General features: G+C 55.2%; 1 protein-coding gene across 5 annotated transcripts in view; it reads left to right on the forward strand.

The window, feature by feature from the left end:
• The first annotated feature begins 12006 nt into the window (after positions 1-12006).
• LOC114891758 (ankyrin repeat domain-containing protein 11-like) overlaps positions 12007-21789 on the forward strand; it is a 31855-nt gene continuing 22072 nt past the window's right edge. For 2 of the 5 annotated variants that reach the window (XR_003792598.1, XR_003792597.1), the window contains exons 1-2: positions 12007-12465; positions 18613-18751. Coding sequence is in view for 3 of the 5 variants with exons in the window: in XM_029216070.1 (XP_029071903.1) it covers positions 12379-12465; positions 18613-18751 (226 nt within the window). In the remaining 2 variants the exon portion in view is untranslated. The remainder of the gene's footprint in view (positions 12466-18612; positions 18752-21789) is intronic. The other 3 variants (XM_029216076.1, XM_029216061.1, XM_029216070.1) reach the window with 2 other exon arrangements.

The following is a 21789-nucleotide window of genomic DNA, read 5'->3' on the forward strand; positions in this document are numbered from 1 at the left end:
TGTGTGTGTGTGTGTGTGTGTGTGTGTGTGTGTGTGTGTGTGTGTGTATTCAGCCAGGCTGCTTCAGGCTCTGGTGGAGGCAGTGTCCTTGGCCTGGGCCTTCACCGCCCTGAGAATGGTGGTTTTGTGTCTTCAAGCCTCCTGGCTGCATGGTCACATGGCCAGAAACCCATTATCGAAGTAACAATTAAGGCCTTTTCCAACCAACTGGCAGGAAAAGTGTCGAGTTTCCTGTGATGTTGCCATCACTTCTTAATTTAGAAACTGATAAAAGATCTACCCACGGGTGTCATCAGGTAGAGGGGGATGTGTCCACGTTTGCATTCACAGAGATGCACGGCAGAGGCAGCATCCAGCCACCCGCCACTGCGTGTCTGCTCCCCATCTGCACGTGCAGGCCTGGGGCAGACGCTGGCGATAAACCACCGTGAGGACAGTGGGCGGAGTCTGTGCCTGCCCGCCCCTTGTCACTGTCGGCGGCTGTGGCTCTTCGCGGAAGTGACGGGACCTCACCCTTTGGGGGCAGGGAGGTGATGGCAGGAGGAGACTGGTTCCTCAGAGAGGGGGGCACACCTTGGCTCTCAGGCAGAAGCCCGTAACCGGGTGTTCCTTCAGGAGAAGCATCTGGAAGTGCCCTGGAGGAACACCGGCTTCAAGGGCTCCATCCTCAGCCCCCACCTCCCCAGCCTGAGAGACTCAACGGCCACTGATAAGAGCCCTGGGCAGGTGTCAGGTATCATCCTGAGCTCTTAACATGAGGAAGGTTTACTTCCATATTTTACAGATAGAGAAACAGATATATCCAACCACAAACCCAGGGCTCTTTTTTTTCTTCATTGAAGTGTTATCGATTTGCTCTGTTATATGTATTTCAGGTGATTCAGTATTTTGCAGATTACACTCCAGTTAAAGTTATTATAAGATATTGGCTATAATTTCCTGTGCTATACAATATATCCTCGTAGCTTATTTATTTTATACATAGTAGTTTGTGTTTCTTAATCCCCTTTCCCTATCTTTCCCCTCTCCCTTCCCGCTCCCAACTGGTAATCACTGGTTTGTTCTCTGTATCTGTGAGTCTGCTTCTTTTTTGTTATAGTCGCTAGTTTGTTGTATTTTTTAGATTCCACATATAAGTGATCTCATACAGTGTGTGTTTTTGTCTGTCTGACTTATTTCACTTAGCATAATGCCCTCCAAATCCATCCATGTTGCTGCACATGGCAAAATTGCATTCTTTATGGCTGAGTAACAGTCCATTGTGTGTATAAACACCACATCTTCTTTATCCATTCATCTATTGATGGACACTTAGGTTGCTTCCATGTCTTGGGTATTGTAAATAGTGCTGCTATGAACATTGGGGTGCATGTATCTTTTCAAATTAGAGTTTTCATTTTTTCCAGATATATACCCAGGAGTGGAATTGCTGGATCATATGGTAGCTCTATTCTTGTTTGTTTTTTGTTTTCCTTTGCGATACGTGGGCCTCTCACTGTTGTGGCCTCTCCCATTGCGGAGCACAGGCTCCGGACGCACAGGCTCAGCGGCCGTGGCTCACGGGCCTAGCCGCTCCGCGGCATGTGGGATCTTCCCGGACCGGGGCACGAACCCATGTCCCCTGCATCGGCAGGCGGACTCTCAACCATCGCGCCACCAGGGAAGCCCTATTCTTAGTTTTTTAAGGAACCTCCATAATGTTCTCCATAGTGGCTGCACCAGTTTACATTCCCACCAACACTGTAAAGAGGGTTCCCTTTTCTCCACCCCGCCAGCGTTTGTAATTTGTAGGCTTTGGTGACGGCCATTCTGACCGGTGTGAGGAGATACCTCATTGTGGTTTTGATTTGCATTTCTCTAATAATTAGAGATGTTGAGCATCTTTTCATGTGCCTGTTGGCTATCTATGTGTCTTCTTTGGAAAAATGTCTGTTCAGGTCTTTTGCTCATTTTTTGATTGGGTTTGTTTGTTTTTTTGATATTTAAGTGTGTGAGCTGTATCTACATGGTGTGTGTGTGCGCGTGCACGTGCGTGCATGCATACACACACACACGTATTTTTTTGCCGCGTCATGAGGCTTGTGGGATCTTAGTTTCCCGACCAGGGATTGAACCCACGCTCTCAGCAGTGAAAGCGCAGAGTCCTAACCACTGGACTGCAAGGGAGTTCATGTTTATATATTTTGGATATTAACCTCTTTTCAGTTGTATCATTTGCAAGTGTTGTCTCCCACTCAGTAGGTTGTCTTTTTAATGGTTTCTTTTGTTACGCAAAAGCTTTTAAGTTTAGTTAGATCCCCTTTGTTTATTTTTGCTTTTATTTCTTTTGCCTTTAGAGACAGATCCAAAAAAAATATTGCTATGATTTATGTCAAAGAAAGTTCTGTCTATGTTTTCTTCCAGGAGTTTTATGGTTTGTGGTCTTAGGCTTAGATCTTTTAATCCATATTTAGTTTATTTTTGTATATGGTGTGGGGAAATGTTCTAGTCTTTCATCTTTTATGTGTAGCTGTCCAGTTTTTCTAGCGCCATTTATTGAAGAGGCTGTCCTTTCTCCATTTATATTCTTGTCCCCTTTGTGGTAGATTAATTGACCATAGGTGCACGGGTCTCTATCCTGTTCCATTGATCTAAGTGTCTATTTTTTAAAAATCAATTAATTAATTAATTTTTGTCTGTGTTGGGTCTTTGTTGCTGCGCACGGGCTTTCTCTAGTTGTGGCGAGCGGGGGCTACTCTTCATTGTTGTGCGTGGGCTTCTCATTGCAGTGGCTTCTGTTGTTGTGGAGCACTCGCTCTAGGTGTGCAGGCTTCAGTAGTTGTGGCATGCGGGCTCAGTAGTTGTGGCTCGTGGGCTCTAGAGCACAGGCTCAGTAGTTGTGGTGCACGTGCTCAGTTGCTCTGCAGTATGTGGCATCTTCCCAGACCAGGACTCAAACTTGTGTCCCCTGCATTGGTCAGCAGATTCTTAACCACTGCTCCACCAGGGAAGTCCCTAAGTGTCTGTTTTTGTGTCAGTACCATACTGTTTTGATGACTGGAGCTTTATATTATGGTCTCAAGTCAGGGAGCATGATACCTCCCATTTTGTTTTTTTTTCCCCCAAGATTGCTTTGGCAATTAGGCAAGACTTGTGGTTCCATGTAATTTTTAGGATTGGATTATTTGTTTTCTGTGAAAAATGTCATACATATTTTGACAGGGATTGCATTAAATCTGTGGATTGCTTTGGGTAATATGGCCATTTTAACAGTATTAATTCTTCCAACCCAAGAGCATGGGATATCCTTCCATTTCTTTGCATCATCTTCAAATTTCCTTTATCAGTGTTCTGTAGTTTTCAGAGTATAGATCTTTCACCTCCACAGTTAAGTTTATGCCTAGGTATTGGATTGGCCAAAAAGTTCGTTCGGGTTTTCCTGTAAGATGTTATGGAAAAACCTGAATGAACTTCTTGGTCAACCCAGTATTTTATTCTCTTTGATGCAATTCAAAATGGGATTTTTTTTTTCTTTCTCTTTCTGATAGTTCATTATTAGTGTATAGAAAAGCAACAGATTTGTGTCCTTAACTACTTAGGCCAGTGTTTCTGAAGTGTCCTGACAGCTTCTCATAATTTAGGAAAACAGTCTTATTTCTGTCTTTGCCCTTAACACACACCCTGGAAACATGTTCACAAAATAACTCTTCATGAGATGGTGTGTGTGATGCCTCCTGATACTTTCTGTTCTGTGTTATTTCACTTTCTAACAAGTGGCTGTTGAACATGCTAAAACAATTGTGGGACTGAGTGTGGTTTTGGAAACCCCCAAGTAGGTGAGCTGTGTCTGCAGGGCACGTTCCCAGAGTTGCTCTCACTCTCATGTTTCTCCTTTGATGAAATGTCTCTGCACGTCTTTTGTCCATTTTCTAATTGGATGTTTGTTGTTTACAGTTGTTTTGATTGTTGTTTATTTTTTATTCATACGAGTCCTTTGACTTGTGATTTGCAGTTTGCCTTTTCATCCTGTGAACTAGATCTTTCACTGAGCAGAAGGTTTTAATTTTGCTGAGATACAGTTGACCAGTTTTTCCCTTTGTGAATGGACGGTACTTCTGGTGTCATGTCTTAAGAACTGTTTGCCTAGCTTGAGGTCTTAAAGATCTTCTTCTTCTTCTTTTTTTTTTTTTCTACAATTTGTACAGGTTTTCATACTTTTTTTAAATTTAGATTTATACCTGAGCATTTCAGTTTTATTTGACGCACTTGTAAATGGTATTGCGTTTTTAATTCTATTTCCACATGTTCTTGCTGTTCGTAGACATGTGGTGGGTGGGTTTTCGTGTGTCGATCTGGTATTCTGCAACCTTGTTGAGCTCACTGTTTCCAGGAGTTCGGTAGATTCCTTTCAGTTTTTTAGATAGACAGTCACATCATTATCACATAGAAAGTTTTATTTCTTCCCTTCCAGTCTGTTTGCCTTTTATTTCCTTTCTTCCTCATTCACTGGCTAGTGCTTCCAGTAAGATGTCCAGTAGCAGTGGTGGGAGGGCAGCCGTGTCCCGTGTCTCACTGTCAGGGGTGATGCTGGCCGACGATGCTGTCCACCCTCCTGCTCACTCTGAGGGGTTCCCTGGACCCCTCTTGTGCCAAGAGTCTTCATCATGAGCCTTGATATTTGTTAAATACTTTTTCTGCACCAGTTGTTAGGATTGTGTGATTCTTCTTCTTTGGCCTGTTAATGTGGTGGATTGCGTGGATCGGTTTTCAAACACAGAGCCAGGTTTGCATGTTTCTGACACAAGCATAGCTGCACCGGCCTCTCTAGTCGCCTTCTCCATGTGGTGACCCTGTGGGGCCCCCTCTGGTCCCGGTGCTGGATCTTCCCCCTTTTGTCCTGCGCCTGGTGGGTGGGTGTAGTGCCCGCACAGGGCCACTTTTCCCATCCTGCCCCTCCCCAGGGCTGTCCTCCTCTGGGTTCTCAGTCTGCTCTTTCTCTGGCTTGTGCTTTTATCTCCGTGGAGCAGCCGTGGAGGCGTGTGGACTCGTCCCCTGCTGTGCTCTTGGTCACCACGTTGTGGGGCTCTCAGGGTGGCGGCCTGTGCCTGTCTTCTCCTCTCATTTATTCTGCAGCTTGGTCCCTTCTCTCTAAGACATCTTTTTCCTCCTCTGTTTTAACCCCCACCCCCCAACCTTCCTAGTTCACCGTTAATTGATCAGGTTTTCATTTCCATTCTGGCCGCGCAGTTCCAGTGGCTTGTGTGCTCTGTGCAAGGGAGGGTGGGTCTCGCCACAGGCTGGGAGCCTTGAGCTGCTGCCCCATTGTGTCCAGGGAGCTGCACTTCTTGCACAGGGCATGGGGCCCCGTGAAGGGAGACTGTCCTGGGACAGGGTCTGGTAATTAGCCCTCCACTTTCTAAGCGCCTGCCAGGGTGTAGCAGGTACATACCCCGTGTTTGTTTGTTTGTTTGTTTGTTTGTTTTGCGGTATGCGGGCCTCTCACTGTTGTGGCCTCTCCTGCTGCGGAGCACAGGCTCCGGACACGCAGGCCCAGCGGCCATGGCTCACGTGCCCAGCCGCTCCGCGACATGCGGGATCTTCCTGGACCGGGTCACTAACCTACATCCCCTGCATCAGCAGGCGGACTCCCAACCACTGCGCCACCAGGGAAGCCCTACCCCGTGTTTTAAACTTTGCTATTGTGAAATGTAACATAATATCCAAAAGTCTGCAAAATAAAAATGTACAATTTCATTCTCACAAAGAACACACGCATGTGACTTTTGTGTAGAAAACTCCAGGTCACACTCCCAGGCATGACTGCCCATCCCACCCTCCTCCAGACTTTTACTTACAATAGTCACCGCTTGATGTTTTTAATAGTCTTGTCAGCTGAGCAGTGCATCCCTCAGCACTGTTTTCAGAAACTTAGGGAAACATACAAAGTAACTTTTTTTTGCCTTGACTTGTGAGATGGTTGGGTTGTTGCAGGCTCCCACAGGGGCTGCTGGTGCGTGCGGTACAGGCCTGCGTCCTGCGCTGGTGTGGCCTCTGGGTGTCGCCCCAGGAGCTGTGGGCTGTTGGGCGCGCGTGCGCGGTGGGTCCTGTGGCTCCGCTCGCGCTCCCATCAGGATGCGTCGTTTCCTCTGTTCTGCATCTTCGCTGATGCTCTATAGCTTATTTTGTTTTTTGTTTGCATTTTCCTGTTGGTTAAAGAAGCTGATCAGTTTTTCATCTGGATTTCCTCTTTTGTGAAAGGCCTGAGTCTCACTTCCATCTTTTGTAGTGGACGTTTTCTCTTTTCCTTATTGATTTGTGGGAGCTCTTTATAGATGCTGGATAAGAGATTTTTGTCAGTTATGTGTGTAGAAAATTCTTCTCTTTTGTGGGAAGGTGACCTTTAATGAACAAAACTTGTTGTTTTTAAAGTGTTAGAATCTGGGCTTCCCTGGTGGCGCAGTGGGTAAGAATCCACCTGCCAACGCAGGGGACACAGGTTCGAGCCCTGGTCCGGGAAGATCCCACATGCCACGGAGCAATGAAGCCCGTGAGCTACAGCTACTGAGCCTGTGCTCTAGAGCCCGCGAGCCACAACTATTGAGCCCACGTGCCACAACTGCTGAAGCCCACATGCCTAGAACCCATGCTCTGCAACAAGAGAAGCCACTGCCATGAGAAGCCCGCGCACCACAACGAAGAGTAGCCCCCGCTCGCTGCCACTAGAGAAAGCCCGCGCGCAGCAACGAAGACCCAACGCGGCCAAAAATAAATAAAATTTAAAAATAAAGTGTCGGAATTTTCAGACTTTGCCGTTATGGTTAGTGTTTCCGGTTTTGCGGGCTCTTTCTTTACCTTGAGGTTGTGAAGGTGTTCTCTACCCTGTTGTCCAGCAGCCTGTTCTCCTCTGGTCTGCAGTGTCTGGACTTGGGTTCTGTGTGGGGGTGAGTGGGAATCACCTTCATGTCTCTGCATGGACTCTGCCGGGGGGCTCAGGTGGCGGGCTCCTTGGTCGGAACATGGGTCACCGTGCACATGCGCTTGGCCTGTCGGTCGGCCCTTGTCAGCATCAGGCTGTGTCAGTACTGTTCTTCAGCTTTTTAACTTTGACTTTAATTTTTTAAATTAATATTTATTTATGCAATTTGAAGTCCTTTCCTTTTCATTTTAAGTTTATTAGCATGAGTTCTTTTTTTCTTTCTGTTTTTTTGGAAGGAAGATTTATTTATTTATTTGTTTTTGGCTGCGTCGGGTCTTTGTTGCAGTGCGCGGGCTTCTCATTGCGGTGGCTTCTTGTTGCGGATCACAGGCTCTAGGTTCGTGGACTTCAGTAGTTTGTGGCACGTGGGCAGTAGAGCATAGGCTCAGTAGTTGTGGCACGTGGGCTCAGCGGTTGTGGCTCGTGGGCTCTAGCGCGCAGGCTCAGTAGTTGTGGCACACGGGATTAGTTGCTCTGCAGCATGTGGGATCTTCCCGGACCAGGGCTCGAACCCGTGTCCCCTGCGTTGGCAGGTGGATTCTTAACCACTGCACCACCAGGGAAGTTCCAAGTTCTTTCTTTTTTAAAGACCTTTTCCTTTTTTTTCTTATGCCAATTTGGGCTTCTGTACAGGAGTCATCTTATGGTTTCCCAGCCCCTGCTCCTGGTTTGCACTCATTGTTTCCTGACAGCAAGTACTTCCATCTGGGTGCCCTCTGCCCAGGAGCCTCTGTACTGTTGCTCAGCTGCTGGGCCCTGAGTCCCTTACACACCTGGGGGTTTGCAGTGAGGACCCCACAGTAAACTTCACTGAACTTTTACTGAAAAGTAACTTTTCTAAAAGAAAACAAGTTTAGTGAGAAGAGTGGCATTGTTTCATATAGCTGCAGCTCTTTCTAATACCTGGCACCTTTACTCCGTCTGTTGCATTCTGTGGTTTTGCTTAAAGTGTGTGAAAACGATCCAGCCTCTCACAGACACGTATAGGGAACAGGGAGTCGCCTGGGAGCCTCCACGTGAGGGTGGGTTCTCCTCCGACTGGACTCGGGGGATCTGAAGACCCTGGGGGCTCCCTTGTGAAGCATTGGTCCCCTGAGGTGTGTGGGTCTCCCAAATGTGGACGGTCCATGATCACCACCAACCTCATTTGACCCGTCTTCAGGCTGGGTGCTAGGAAGCTAATGGAAGGGATACAAGTTTCCCAGAATTCATGTGAAAGCTCAAATTTTATTGCTGGCCACAACTACTGTTAGTTTTCCTTGAAGCGATGGCCTCCTTTTGTTCATTTTTGAGAAAACACCTACCAGTCCTTAATAATCATAGCTTGTCTGAGAGAGTCTTTCAAGTAGCCATTGTGCCCCATGCAAACGCAGCCGGTGTGGCCACAGCCCCGCCGCAGGGGCTTTTCCAGAGCCCAGTGCAGTCCCGCCAGCCCCACCGTCCGTCTGCTCAGAGTGTCGGGAGGGCAGGGAGTAGGGTTTGCAGAGCGACAGAGTGGACGACGTTTGCTGCTTTATTGAGGCAGTGCTAGGGACGCCGGCTGGCTCACGGCGGCCACGTGCCAGCGGGTGCTGGGCCACGCCGGCCGGAGAGGGCTTGGGGCGTCCTGGGGCCCTCGGGTGACACCGATAGGCCACAGTGTCCCTTGTGGAGCCCACGATAGTGCTCTGGGTGCGGTCTCTGTCCAGGGAGACCTTACTTATGGACACAGAAATTCTAATTCCATGCAGTTTTTCTGGTTTACAAAATATTAGTCTTGATTTTCTGACCCCACAGGAGAGGCTGGGCTGTGCCTGCGGCTGCCCTTGCCCAACCACCCCCCCCCCCCCACCGGCTCGCAGGAGGGGGAGGGCTGGGGGACTTTGCTGCAGGCTCGCAAGTGCCTTTCTTTTGCCGTTACCCTGGTTGCCAGTGTGGCTACATTTGGTGTTTGAGTCTGGAAATCGTTTTTCGGGACCGTTGCTGCGCTGTGTCCGCGTCCCCTGCACAGAGGCCCCCGTGCGGGAGAGGCGGGGCTCAGTGGGCTCCTGCCCTTTGGCTGGGGTCCTGTCCTGGGCCGTTGTCTCTGGTTCCTCCTCGGGTAGCGTCTTTGCCTTGCTGTGACAGCGGGCTTTGTGGATCGCTTCTCTAGGACTTAGCGTATCCTCTCGTTTTAAAATTTGTGAGTCTTTTCTTCTGTCTCTGAATTTTTCTAGACTCTCCTGAAGCCCAGGTTGCTGCTGACCCGGTCCTCTCTAGCCCCTGCTCACCCTGCTCCTGTGTGTGTTGTCCCTCCGGGCCCCACTCTGAGCCTCCCTCCCAGCTGCCTTCTCTGCCCCTGTGGTTGCAGCTTGCGGGGACGAGGCCGCTGGGGTGGGGGGTGGGGGTGGCTGGCACAGGTCGGCAGGCTGTGGGCCCTCGTCCCGCCCCATTGCGCCTTCCCTCCTGGAGCTGCGGGGCCGGGCTCTCCCTGTCCGTGGATTTGGGGCCCACGGTGCTGTGGCCTTTTCCACTCAGGTTCCAGCTTTGATCCCCACGAGGCCAGTAAAGTTGCCTTCAGGTTCCCCCTCGTGTCTTGCTTTTAGCTTGTCACTCGCAAAGGCAGGAGTTTGCTGAACGGCGGGTGTGGCAGGGGTGCAGCCACCCACCTTCCTCAGGGTTAGTTTGGAGGGAGCCTCTCCCCCGAGAGTTGCGCCTCTTGCCCACGGAGAGGGACTCGCAGGGCCGAGTTGTGTCAGGAAGGAGGAGGGTGCTGTGGTCGGGGCAGTCGCTTGTTGCGGTGCCCGCGGGGCTGGGTTTGCCCATGGTGCTCAGAGCGCCTTTGGGGAGGGACACGCCTCGTTGTGACACGAGGTCTCTTGACAAGGATGTCTGTCCTGCCAGCCTCTGTGAATGGACGTCTCCCTGGGCCCAGGACAGGCAGACGGGAAGGAGAGGCTGCCCAGCGGAGGGGCGCAGGGTGGTGTGGAGCCCGAGGGACTGGGCAGCCTCAGGGAGGGTCCTGCTGGGCACGTAGGGGAGAGGACAGAAGTGTGCCTGTGAGACCGGGACACAGCTGGGGCGGACCTGGGCCCGTCGAGCCCTGTCCCTCCTCAGGAATGAGTGGAGACCTGGCACTCGGGGCCAGCTGCCAACACAGACGTCCTGGTGAGGCGCAGGCCTCCTCCGTCAGCTAGTGGATTGCGCCCAAAATGACGGCAGTGGCGAGTGTCTCCTGGTGGCAGGGACGTGCCAGAGCCCGGGTCGGAGACGTGCACGCGAGTGTAGTGTTGAAATTTCACGCCGACGACAGCAGCGGAGCAGGAGGCGCTAGAGGAGCCGCAGGGTCTGCCGGTGTTTCCAGAAGCTGGGGGTGCGCCTTGGGGGGCCGCCGTGGGCGCCGAGGCCCTGGAGGAGCGGGCCCCCCTCTTGCCCCCAGCCTCTGGGCAGCTCGTGCAGGGCTTCCCAGGAAAGGCCAGAGCCGCTGTGGGGCACTTGGTGACATCAGCTTTTGAGGCCTGGGCCGGCTGTCCACGCGCCCTCCTGGTTTGGACGCGGCAAGGTCGGGGTCCGGGACTCGTGGGTCCGCCCGGCGTGCGCTGCCTGGCTCCACACACTTGGGGATTCGCGTCTGGGGGCACGAGCGTCGCGCGTCCACGGCTCCGTGGCCTGAGTTTCCATCTTGGGAGCAGGCAGTCAGGAGGTTTTCAGAAACATTAACTTTCGGATAATCTTTAAATTTCTGTGGAAACATTGCTGATGAGTTCCCAGGTAGCCCTGGGATTCAGCAGCTGTCCTGAGTCAGGCTCTGATATGCCATTCCTCAGGCTGAGACAGTCCAGTTTGGTCGTGGAAAACTGGAAGAGAGCTTGGCGTTCACAGTTTCAAGCGCAGATAGGAACCACCATTTCCGGCCGCAGCCACGGGGAACGTGTGGAGGCAGAGCCTGGCCCACCTCCTCTGCGGTGTGCTGCGCAGGCGGTGTCAGGAGGCGGCGTGGTCCCTCCACTGACTACAGCTAGATGTGTGTTGGCCAGTGAATAAGCAAGGGGACACTCGGGGAACCTTTGATCCGTTAACGTGGAAAAGGAGACAGGCTCTCCAGAGGCTGGTGAAGGGCAGGTCGGAGCTGCCACTCCAGAACGCTTCTGAACAGCGTGTTTCCAAAACCATACAGAGTAGAGGCTGTTTAATTCTGGGTGAGCTATTTACAAAACCCCTCGTCCAACACGACAAGGCGCCAGAGGTGTGATTCGGTTTGTGTGAACTGTTCTCTGACCCTGTGAGGAGGATGTCTGCGAGGAAGGCTTTCAGGAGGATGGAGCAGACGCGCTTTTCCCTGTTCCCTCTGCTGAGCGCAGCACGCACCCCGGATGTGATTCGTGGAGCAAGCACAGGAGGACGGGGGGGGGGGGGGAGGGGACAGCTGTCCACATTGGGCAGGGGCGGGTCGGGTCAGTGTGGCCACAGGCAGAGACGACTCCACGCACAGGTGCAGAGCGCCTGGCTGTGCCGGCACGGCCGCCAGGGAAGCACCGGGCTTGTTGGGAGCAGCAGACAGGATTGAGAGGCGAGTCGGCCAGCGTCTCCACTGGGGTCTCCATGGGGAAGGCGATGGGCGGAGTGGACAGTTCCGCGGGCTGTGGGGTGGTCTCTGGTTATGTGGTACCTGGGATGCGTTATGTTCGGGGGAGTCGGCGCCTTGTGTGTGAGAGGTAGGTGGGGTGGTGGGTGGTTTTGTGGGGGGTTCTTGGCCATCGCCAAGAAAGGGCTGGCCCTGGTGGGAGGGTGGTCTGTCCCCAGAAAGCAAACTGAAGATGCCAAAACATAAAATACAGAAAACACGATAACCACAGCATGTGTCCTGGGAAGTGCAGGGGCCCAGGCCTCAGGCCCACGTGCAGGAGTGGGCGCCACAGCTGCCTGACATCCTCCGGGCGTTCCCCAGCGGCGTCACTTGCCTACCTTCTGGACACTTGACTCGCGGGAGTTGGGGAGTTCGGGGTGCTGGGTGCTTTCTGAGTGGCAGAGTAGCCCTCATTCTGACCTTCTGTTGGGGGTGGGGGCAGGGGGCTGTTTTGCAGGTGACGGCAGGTGGCCGAGAGGGTGGTGGGCGTGATCCCCTGGACCTCGAGGTGTGACCCTGCCCGTGGGCAGAGGGTGCTGCCACCGAGCATGTGTGGCGCCTGACCCCCGGAGCAGGGCCCCGCGTGCACCCCGGGGTTCTGCTGTTCTCCCTCGTGGAGGGTAGACGTGCCGCTGCCGGGGCTGCCTGCCGGGCCGGTGCATCAGGAGCGGCCCCCTCAGAAGGCTGCTGCGTCCATGCATCGTGCATCACCGACTGGAGGCGGCACCTGGGTTTCATGTGGGGTCACTGGACCTTAACCCCGTGCCCTCTGTTTTTAAGCAGACGGTTGACGATGAAGCGATGGCGGCGTGAATAAAGGCCTGGTGAGGAGGAAACGATGCCCAAGGGTGGGTGTTCTAGAACCCCACAGCAGGAGGAGCGTTCCCTGAGCAGCGACATGGTGGAGAAGCAGCCCGGGAAAAAGGTGAGCTCGTCCTCCCCCACCACTCCGCGTGGGCCTCGTCCGGGCCCGGGGGAGGGCTGGGGGTGTCACTGTCGCTTGTCCCTCTGCAGTGGGCGACGTCTGTGCCGCGAGACCCTCTTCGGGCGGCAGTGGAGGAACTGCTGTGCTGGGTGGCTGTGGAGGACACGTCTGGCTTTTTTTAAGGATGTTTGTTATTTGGGGGCCAAAGTGGAGCTTTAAGCACTAGGTCCGTGGACAGAAATTGCTGTCTGAGAGAACCCCAGTTCGGCCCCACCGTCTGTGCCTCAGGACCATGGGTTCCTGCCATATGGTTGCTGGCAGACCGAATCTGACGGTAGCTGTGCGAGTGGTCCTGACTTGAAACGCTGCTGGGTAATTAATTGTACTCCCCGTTTGCTTGTTGCCAATGTGAATAGGAAAATGGGTTGTAAATCTGCATCGTTGTGCCCTGTTAGTGTGCTGGTGCCCTGGGCTCGGGGGTGTGTGCTGTGTGCTCCACAAGCCGTGACACCCAGTGTTCCCTCCAGACTGTTCTTAGAGGAACCCCCAGGCTGGTCTGTAGGAGTTACAGACTCACAGGCTTCCTGAGGGAGGGCCCACCTGCAAAGGTGGCCTCGCCCGTGCTCTGCGTGGGGTGCTGTGGCCTGTGCCCGGCCCCCCTTGATCCAGGAGGAGGACGTTCAGAGAAGCCCTCAGTGTGGAAGCTGGATGTGGCTTGTTGCTGCTTTGTCCCGTGGTTTTACGAGCAGGTCTGGGAAGAGGCCTCGGGCTCCATGCTCCTCCCAGCGCTGGGAAACTCTGGGAGTGCTGGTTCCCGGAATCCCAGAGGAATCCACTGAGGAGAGAGTAGGAGGCCGCATCCAGATGCTGAATTCACAGGAAGGGTGGCAGGGATCCATGGATCCAAAGCCCCTGGGAGCCCCCGCTCCTCTCGGGGCTCCAGACAGGCCTTCTGGTGGCAGTGAAGGGGTCGGGGTATTGCCGTCCCAGGTGGACTCCTGCGGTCCCAGTGGCGCTGGGGATTGCAGAGAGGGAGATAGAGAAAAAGGCCCGAGGAACAAGCTGTGCCTGGCCGAGGAGCCAGCCCCGCGCCCTGCCCCGCTCTCTGCGGGACGCCGGCTGAAGCACACGCCACCCGCTGCGACCCCCTCCCCTCCACAGGGCAGTGCTGTCCACCCTGGACGCTCCCCGGGCATGGCTGTGTGACACCACAGGTGTCCACGCAGGTTTCGCAGGGGAGGGACAGGTCAGGCCTTGAGAGAGAGGAGCACCCTGACTGGAGCGGGGAGGGCAGCTGCGTTCCCCCAGACGACAGGGCGGTCTGTGGAGGAGGCCCAGGAGGTGTGCGCGGAAGCGGCGGGGTGCGAGGCCTGCGGAGCGAGGCTGTGGGCAGAGCAGCGTGCAGAGTGTCTTTTCTGAGCGCTGTTAGCCAGCGGTCAGGCGTGGAAGTTTAAAAACACGTGTGTGGGGCTTCCCTGGTGGTGCAGTGGTTGAGAGTCTGCCTGCCGATGCAGGGGACACGGGTTCGTGCCCTGGTCCGGGAGGATACCACATGCTGCGGAGCGGCTGGGCCCGTGAGCCGTGGCCGCTGGGCCTGTGCGTCCGGAGCCTGTGCTCTGCAACGGGAGAGGCCACAACAGTGAGAGGCCCGCGTACCGCAAAAAAAAAAAAAAGGCTACACAGACTGTTTAGGGATTAATTTGATGAAAGATGTGCACCCTGAAACCTGCAGAACTTTGCTGTGGGAAATTCAGGCAGTTCTGAGCCGCTGGAGAGGAGCAGGGCCTACGGGCCAAGGGTGGCTCCATAGTGTTCAGATACCAGCGCTCCCCAAGCCAGTCTCATAGAGCTGTCGTGATGCAGGTCCAAGCCCCTGAGGGCTTTGGGGGAGAAACCGATAAGCTGCTTCCAAAGTGTGTTTGGAAATTCAAAGGACCTGGCGCAACAACAGCCACCTTGAAAAGGCAGGAGGCAGTCGGAGGCCCTCGGCCTTGGCTGTGAAGCTGCGGGGCAGTGGAGACAGGTGCACACCTGTCCTGGGGAGCAGGGTCCCCACAGGCACCCACGTGTGTGCTCAGCTGCTTGTCTACAAGGTGCTGAGGCTGCTCCATTGCGAAAGGGTCATCTTTTCAGCAGACGAAGGCGGGACAGTCAGATCCACCTGTTTGTGCTGTTTCTGGCGGCTGATAGAGCCCTCACTCCTACTGGCTTCTGTCGTTGTTGGTCATTTACAGATAAGACTCAGTTAGTCATAGTCGAGGTGGTTCCAGGGCAGGTGTGTGGGGTGCGGGTTAAGAGCCAGCCCTCCTCTCTCTCTACGTGGTGTGTGGGAGCTGGCTGAGCGTCCGTGGGGGACGCTGGTTGCTGGGCCACAGCAGTTTTCAGGGTGTGCCACGGTCTGACACGGAGGTTGAACTGATAGAGGTTGAACCCGATAGAGGTTGAACTTGACGTCTAGCCATCCTGTTAGCATTGAGGAAGTAAACACACTGTAGAGTGTGTATGGTTGGTCCCTGTGACGGTGCCTGGGTACTAGTGAGGGAGGCTCAGCGAGGTCTGCCCTGCTCTGCTCTGGCTGAGGGTTAAAAGCTTTCTGTGAGCACTTTTAGTGAAGTAGAAATGCACATTTCCTTTCTAGAACCTGGGATCACGATGATCCAGACCAGGCTCTCGGGACACCCCCCTCCCCCGCGAGCAGTCCCCACAGTAACACCCCGCCCCCACCCACAGGGGATGCGGACTCATGGTGGGGATCTCTGCTTCCTTCGGATGGACAGGCCCTTGCTGTTGGAAGGAGGCTCTTCCTCTGTGGCTGTGTGGTGTCCATCGGATGGACGTTCAAGCAGCTTCTCTGCCGATTCCTGTGCTGATACATATCTGGGTTCTTTCCAGTCCAGGTGTGATGTGAACATACATACATTGGGGTTTTTCTGTGGAGGCAGCAGATAGGGTTTAATGGTTCGTCAAAGTGACTGCACAGTTCTGCACCCCCAAAGCCTAGGTCAGGCGGACCCATCCGTGCTAACACTTGGTGATGTCAGTTTAATTTGCCTTTTTCTGTCGTCTGCTGGTCTCCTGTACCGTCCTCTGCGAGCTCTCCGTCTGTGATCCATCTGGACTCATTTTGTGTTTTGTGCTGTAAGGGAGGGTCAAGGTTTATTTTCTTCCCTGTGGATGTCCACATGGTCATTGTCACTGGGAAGACTGTCCTTTCCTGCTGGGTTGTAGCGGAGCCCTTGTCACCAGTCAAGTGGGGCTCAGCTTCTGCTCTTTGCTCTGAACCTTTGGCCCTTGGGTCCAGGACCACCTGTTGTGACTATAATTGTACAGTCTTGATACCTGGCAGTTTAATTTGCCCATCTTCGTTGTTCTTCAGAATTGTCCTTGCTACTTGTGACCCTCTGCGTTTCCATGTACATTTTGGAAAAAGCTGGTTGATCTCCACGCAAAGCCTGCTGGATTTTGATTGGATTGCTTTGAATGTAGAGATGAGTTGGGAGAGATATGCTGTGCTAACAGTATTGAACAGTGTCCCATAAGTGGGCCTGCATTTTTATCAGTCTAATTTCTGTTCTCTCAGTAATGTTTGTAATTGTCTATGTAGAGGGCTTGAACACCTTTTGTTAGATTCATTCCTATGTATTTAATGTCTTTCGATATAAATATGTAATATTTCAGCATGATTTCCTAATGGTTTATAGTATATAGAAACCAATCACTTTTTGTGTGATTGAGCTTCTCATTCACTTACTAATTTGAAGAGTTTAATTGTAAATTCCTCTGGATTTTCTCCTGTGTAAAATCACAGCGTCGTAAGATAAAATACTCCTTGTTATCCCTCAGGAAGAAGAGGGGGGCGGGGCTGGCCTGGTCTGACCGTGGAGGAGACCGCCCCCCTGAGGCGTGTTGTCACGGTGGGGCGCAGCCTGCCGGCATCTTCCCGCAGCTGTGGAATGTTCCGTCTACGGCTGCACTGGAGTGGATGCACCCATTTGCCTTTTGATGGGCGGTTGCTCTTTCTTTCTTTTACTCTTATGAACAAAACTGTGAGTTTGTGTGGCACGTCACTCACTCCCCGGACTTTGTTAGAAACTCTGAGTGGCCCCAAGCAGCGTCCGAGGCCCACTGCTCTGCCGGTCCAGTCAGCGATTCTTGTGAGAGTACTGGTGTTGCCTCCTGGTTTTAATTTGCATTTTCCCAACGCCGATCACCTTTCCAAACGTTAACTGGCTGTATGGATATTTTTTTCTGACGAGTGCGTGTTCAGATCTTTTGCTCATTAAAAAATAGGTTTAGTTTTTCAGTAGATGTGGTGAGTATAGGCATTCCTGCCTTGAACCCCCTCTCGGCGGTGGCACCCAATCTTCCGCACCAAACTTGTGTCAGGTGGGGGACGTCCCTCCCCACAGTGTGCTGGGAGTTGGCCTCAGGACCTCAGGGCTTTTCTGCAGCTGTGGAGATGATCATAATTTTCCATCCTTTTTTTTTAAAAACATTTTTTAAATATTCATTTGGCTGCGCTGGCTCTTAGTTGCAGCATGCGGGATCTTTAGTTGCTGGCTCTTAGTTGCAGCATGCGGGATCTTTAGTTGCAGCATGCAAACTCTTAGTTGCGGCATGTGGGATCTAGTTCCCTGACCAAGGATCGACTGGGCCCCCTGCATTGGGAGTGTGGAGTCTTAGCCACTGGACCACCAGGGAAGTCCCCGTCCTTTATTTTCTTAGTGTGGTGAATTACATTGATTTTTTAATTTCTTGCATTTCTGAATACGTTGTTATTGTGATTTGTGTTATCTTTTTTTGTGTCTGTCGATCAGATTAACCAACCGGACCAGGAATTTTTTTGGTGGCAGGTTGCTTATTACAGTTTGGGGCTTCCACTGGTGGTTGCTGTTCTCCTGGCAGGGGCGGCGGGGGGCGGGGCGGAGGTGCGTGCAGGTGGTGACAAGCGGGCCTGTGTCCTGGTGCCTCTGGCACCGGCTCGGCCGAGGCTCGGGCTCTGCCTTCTGGTCCCTCTTCGCGCTCCGGGTGCCCTCGGAGCTGGTGGTGTGTTGTGGCGGGGTCTCCTTGGTCACCCAAGGGCGTCTCGTTGCCTGCTGAGACTGGAGGGCACGGCGTGGCAGTCAAGTGGAGGACTCTCAGGGCCCCGGGAGACAGGACTCGCGCCGCTCAGGGTTGGGCGTCCCCTCCCAGGAGCACCCGACGCCCCAGTGCCGTGAGGGCTGCTGTGAGGGCCGTGTGTTTGCCTCCGCCTCCCTGGGGTGGATTCCAGAACGGAAGCCTGCTGCTGGAGAAGGGGCCGCCTGGCGGTAGCAGTGCCATCCTCCCTGTCAGCAACGCAAATTGGCTGGCCCGTGTGGTGTGGTGCGCTGCGGGCAGACGAGCCGGGGCACTGGTTAGCCTGAGGCTCTGCTGAGCGCCCCCACCCCACCCTCAGGGCTCTGTGTGCTGCCCTTTCTGTGCGGGGCGTGTCACATCCCGATCCCCCCCCCCCCCCCCCCCCAAGGTGGCGCTTCCCCCGGTTCTGCAGACGGTGGCAGGCGAGGCGGACGCCCGGCTGGACCTCCCAGGTTGAGGCTGGAGTTCGGGCTCCCGGGTCCTTACAGGTCAGCAGGGCTGGGAGCGATGGCCACACCCGGCCGCCCTCTAGCCAGCTCCTGCTCTGGGCTGGGTCGCCTGCACTGGGCTCTGCTCCGGGGATGCTGCGGCTGCAAGATCCGTCCCAAACACGGCCCTGCAGTGTCACAGGCCTGTGGTGACCAGAGGTGGCTCAGGCCCCGGGCAGGCGAGGGACAACACGCTGGAGGGGAGCCAGCATCTCAGGGCAGACATACTCTCCCGTTCGGTGTGAGGCCGGGCCCCTTCGTTCACGGTCACAGGGAGAGTTTCCAGTGGAGGGCGGGTTCCGTCTGTCAGCAGGCCCCTGTGAAGGTGCGTTTTCCCCGTTACTGAGTCCATCCCTGGGAACACGAGGCAGGAGGCAGCGAGGTGGTAGGGCCGTGGGTGCCTCTGAGCCTGGTGGGCAGGAGGGGTGTCCATTGCCCAGATAAGAGACTTGCTTTCCGGGCACGTGAAGTCCTGCTAGACGTAAGGACTTTGAGAGTCTAACTTGGGGCCAGCGTCTGAAAGCGTCACTCTCTTCTCCAGGATAAAGATAAAGTTTCTCTAACCAAGACCCCAAAGCTGGACCGCACTGATGGTGGGAAGGAGGTGAGAGAGCGAACGACCAAGCGGAAGCTGCCCTTCACTGTGGGCGCCAATGGAGAGCAGAAGGACTCGGACACAGGTACCCACCCGCCCCCGGCGCCCCAGTTCTGCCGCACGGACCCGGGAGGGGGTGACTCACAGCTGACAGGGCAGATTCCCGGGCAGAGGATTCCCGCAAGTGTGCACAGAAGCCACGTTCCCCCAGCCTGCCCAGGGGCCTCCCGTGCGTGTGAGCACGGGCTCCTCTCCCTCAAGGAGAGCCTCTGGAGAACTTCACATGGGAGGATAAACGTGTTTCCCCTCAGGGCTGCAGAAGCACATAAATTAAACCCAGTTGTTTGAAATGGAGGCCAAAGGGAGCTGTGAGAATGAGCAGGAGGCACGCAGTCCCCCTGCGCGTGCGCTGCGGGTGTGCCACTCACCACCACGTGGCGTGTGTGCGTTCAGGTTGGTTCCATCCGAGCTGCCTGCAGGGACATGTGCTGGGTCCAGACAAGAACCCGGCCCCTTTGCCAGCCGGCTCACACTCCTCCTCTTGGTCCTGGTGTCCTGGGCCTTCCCCGCCTACCAGTCATCTGACTGCAGACCCCCTAAGCCAGGGGCAGGTGTGGGGTGGATCCACAGAGCCGCGAGGGGGCCTGGGTCCCCCAGGATGCAGCCACGGGGGAAGGAGCAGAGGTCCTGCCAGGATCGGGCGGAGGGCAGGGGGCTTTGCTGCACGTGAGGGTTTGTGTCAGGTCTCAGGAAAATGGCAGGTACAGGAATGACATAAATGTGAGAGAATTGGGAGAAATGGCAGGGGGAACAGCCTGAAATGAACGTCTTCACTCACAACGCCTCCTGCACAGGGCGACCCCCAGGCGGGTGCGCCCCAGGCCCGCAGCCACTGAGCAGAGACCTGGGTTAGTTGCAGGCTGGTGAAGCAGGTTGGCGGGGTTGGTGGTGCCGGCTGGGGTATGGCTGGGGTCCGGGGCAGGCGGCTCGACCTCCGCGGGGTCCTCCGCAAGGGGAGGGGGTGGGCCGGGGAGGAGGGCACAGGAGGTGGGAGTCTTCGCAGGGACCCTGTGCCTCGGGCTCTGGGTGCAGAAGAGACAGGCCCAGCTCAGGCTTGGGTGCCTAAGCCAGCTCTGGTACTGGAGGGCGTGGCGTCGCTGTTGGGTGCGGCTTCCTGGGTGCTGGGGGCCTGCAGGTCGGTGTCGTCCTCTGGGATGTCCCTGCCCGAGCACAGGCGGGCGCGGCGTCCTCGGGGGTGTCTGCGGGGTGCTGGCCGTGAAGGCGGCCTCCAGCAGGCCTGGGGGACGGTTGGCGTCTCAGCACGGGGCGCCAGGCAGGTGGGAAACTGAAGAACGTTTTGCAAGTGGGATTTTCCAGGCAGGGACAAAGTCTAAATACATGGAAAGTCCAGCATTTGTCCTCTTACTGTTGAGTGTCTATCCCTTTGGGGGCCAGTTTTGCTGTACCATTGACCCTTGAACAGAACGGCTGTGAGCTGCATGGCTCCGCTTATGTGCCGGCTTTTTCAGTAGTACACAGTGTGGGAGGAGGGGGGGGCCTTCGACTGGGTGACTGTGTCCTGCCCATCCCCCCCCCCCCCCCCCCCCGGGGTTCAGGGGCTGACCGTGCAGCTTTCTTGTACACCTGCTTTGGTCATGTGGCAGAACTGGTCTCCAGTAACTGGGAGCGTCTCATCCTTCGGGCCAGGACTGGGCACCTCGCCTGCAGCCCTGGTCACTGACCCCTCCCTGCCCTTCCTGGTGAGCGGCCGCCTGGCCGGGCAGAGTGAAGCTCTTCCTCTGAGAGGCCTCGCTTCCACCAGGTGCCGCCTGCCCGCCTGCCCCAGGGCAGATGGGGAGGCTCTTGTACAGAAGTGCCAACTCTGGTGAGCGCCGAGCTAGGGAGGCTGAAGGTCCCCGTGTTCCCACGTCCCCTCCCTGCCTGCTGGCTCCTGCCGTGTCCCTCCAGCGCCCCCTGCTGGGAAGATGTAGCCTGGCGCTCACGGGACTGTTGCAAGTGGCCAGTAGTTTCTCCGGCTGTGCTCCCTGAGAGGGGGAGGCTGGTGAGCATCCCCCAGAGACCCTCGGGCTCCCTGGGAGCACCCTCCTGTTTCCCGGTCCCCAGGAGGCCCGCAGCGCTTAGTCAGGGCTGGGGCGTCCTCCCTGGAGCTCAGGCCACCAGTGGGCGGGCGCCTGCAGGCAGGGAGAGGGGGCCCTCCTGCCCGGTGCCAGTCTTGGTGGGACCAGGACCTGCTTCAAATTATACTCTGCTGTCTGCTTCTTATGTGTTTAATTTCCCCGCAACGTAAGTGTACGCACACTTCCTGCTGAGGTCCGTGTGGATGAAGCCCTGCAGGCTTCTTGCTCAGTCTGACAGCAGCCCTCCCGCCTCCCACCTGGAGCCCCCAGGGCCCTTCAGAGAGGGGCCTGTTCTCAGCTCCCAACGTTTCTTTGCTTCTACTTTGTGCTGGCCCTGCAGTGAGGATGTGTGAGCAGCTCACCCGTCTAGGGCTGGGATTTGGGGACGGAGGCGGTGGGCACGCAGCTTCCCTGGTGGGCAGGGCCTGTCGGGACTCCTGCTCAAGGCTGCCCTGTGTGTGGGGATTCACTGGCGCTGGGCTCTGAGCACGCCCCCTGCCAAGTGCTGGAGGTCACGTGGGTGACCATGCAGGGGCTTGGCCGCCTGCCAGGCGTGACACGCTGTGAGTCTCTGGTTGGGAGGGCACATGCCACCCACACTGTGACCCTGGAGCTCTCGGGACCCCAGAGCGGGCAGGACTGGTGTAGGACGCTGGCCACCTCCATCCCAGGCCAAGTCGAGAGGGCGTGGCTTGGCCCGCTTCTCTCTGGTCTGGGTCAGGGTGGCCGCTCCACCCGGTGAACTCCCGGGTTTGGGTGTGGGGAGCTTGAGGGGTGGTCGGAGGCCCCCAGGCAGGGGTGGGATGGATGATGCTGTTCGTGTGCTGCTGGCGGTCTGGATTATGATTTACTGCTGTAGTGAAAGTTGGGGTCAGTGGTTGGGAACCCCTGTTGTCCAGGCCCTTTATGCCAACCTCACCTCCGTAGATTCTGGCCTCCTGATCACGGTCACCTGTGGGACGGCTCTGTGGTCGCCCTTACCTGG

The sequence above is a fragment of the Monodon monoceros genome, unplaced genomic scaffold, assembly GCF_005190385.1.
Source record: "Monodon monoceros isolate NGI ecotype Baffin Bay Population unplaced genomic scaffold, NGI_Narwhal_1 Contig90_ctg1, whole genome shotgun sequence".
Classification (NCBI taxonomy): Eukaryota; Metazoa; Chordata; class Mammalia; order Artiodactyla; family Monodontidae; genus Monodon; species Monodon monoceros.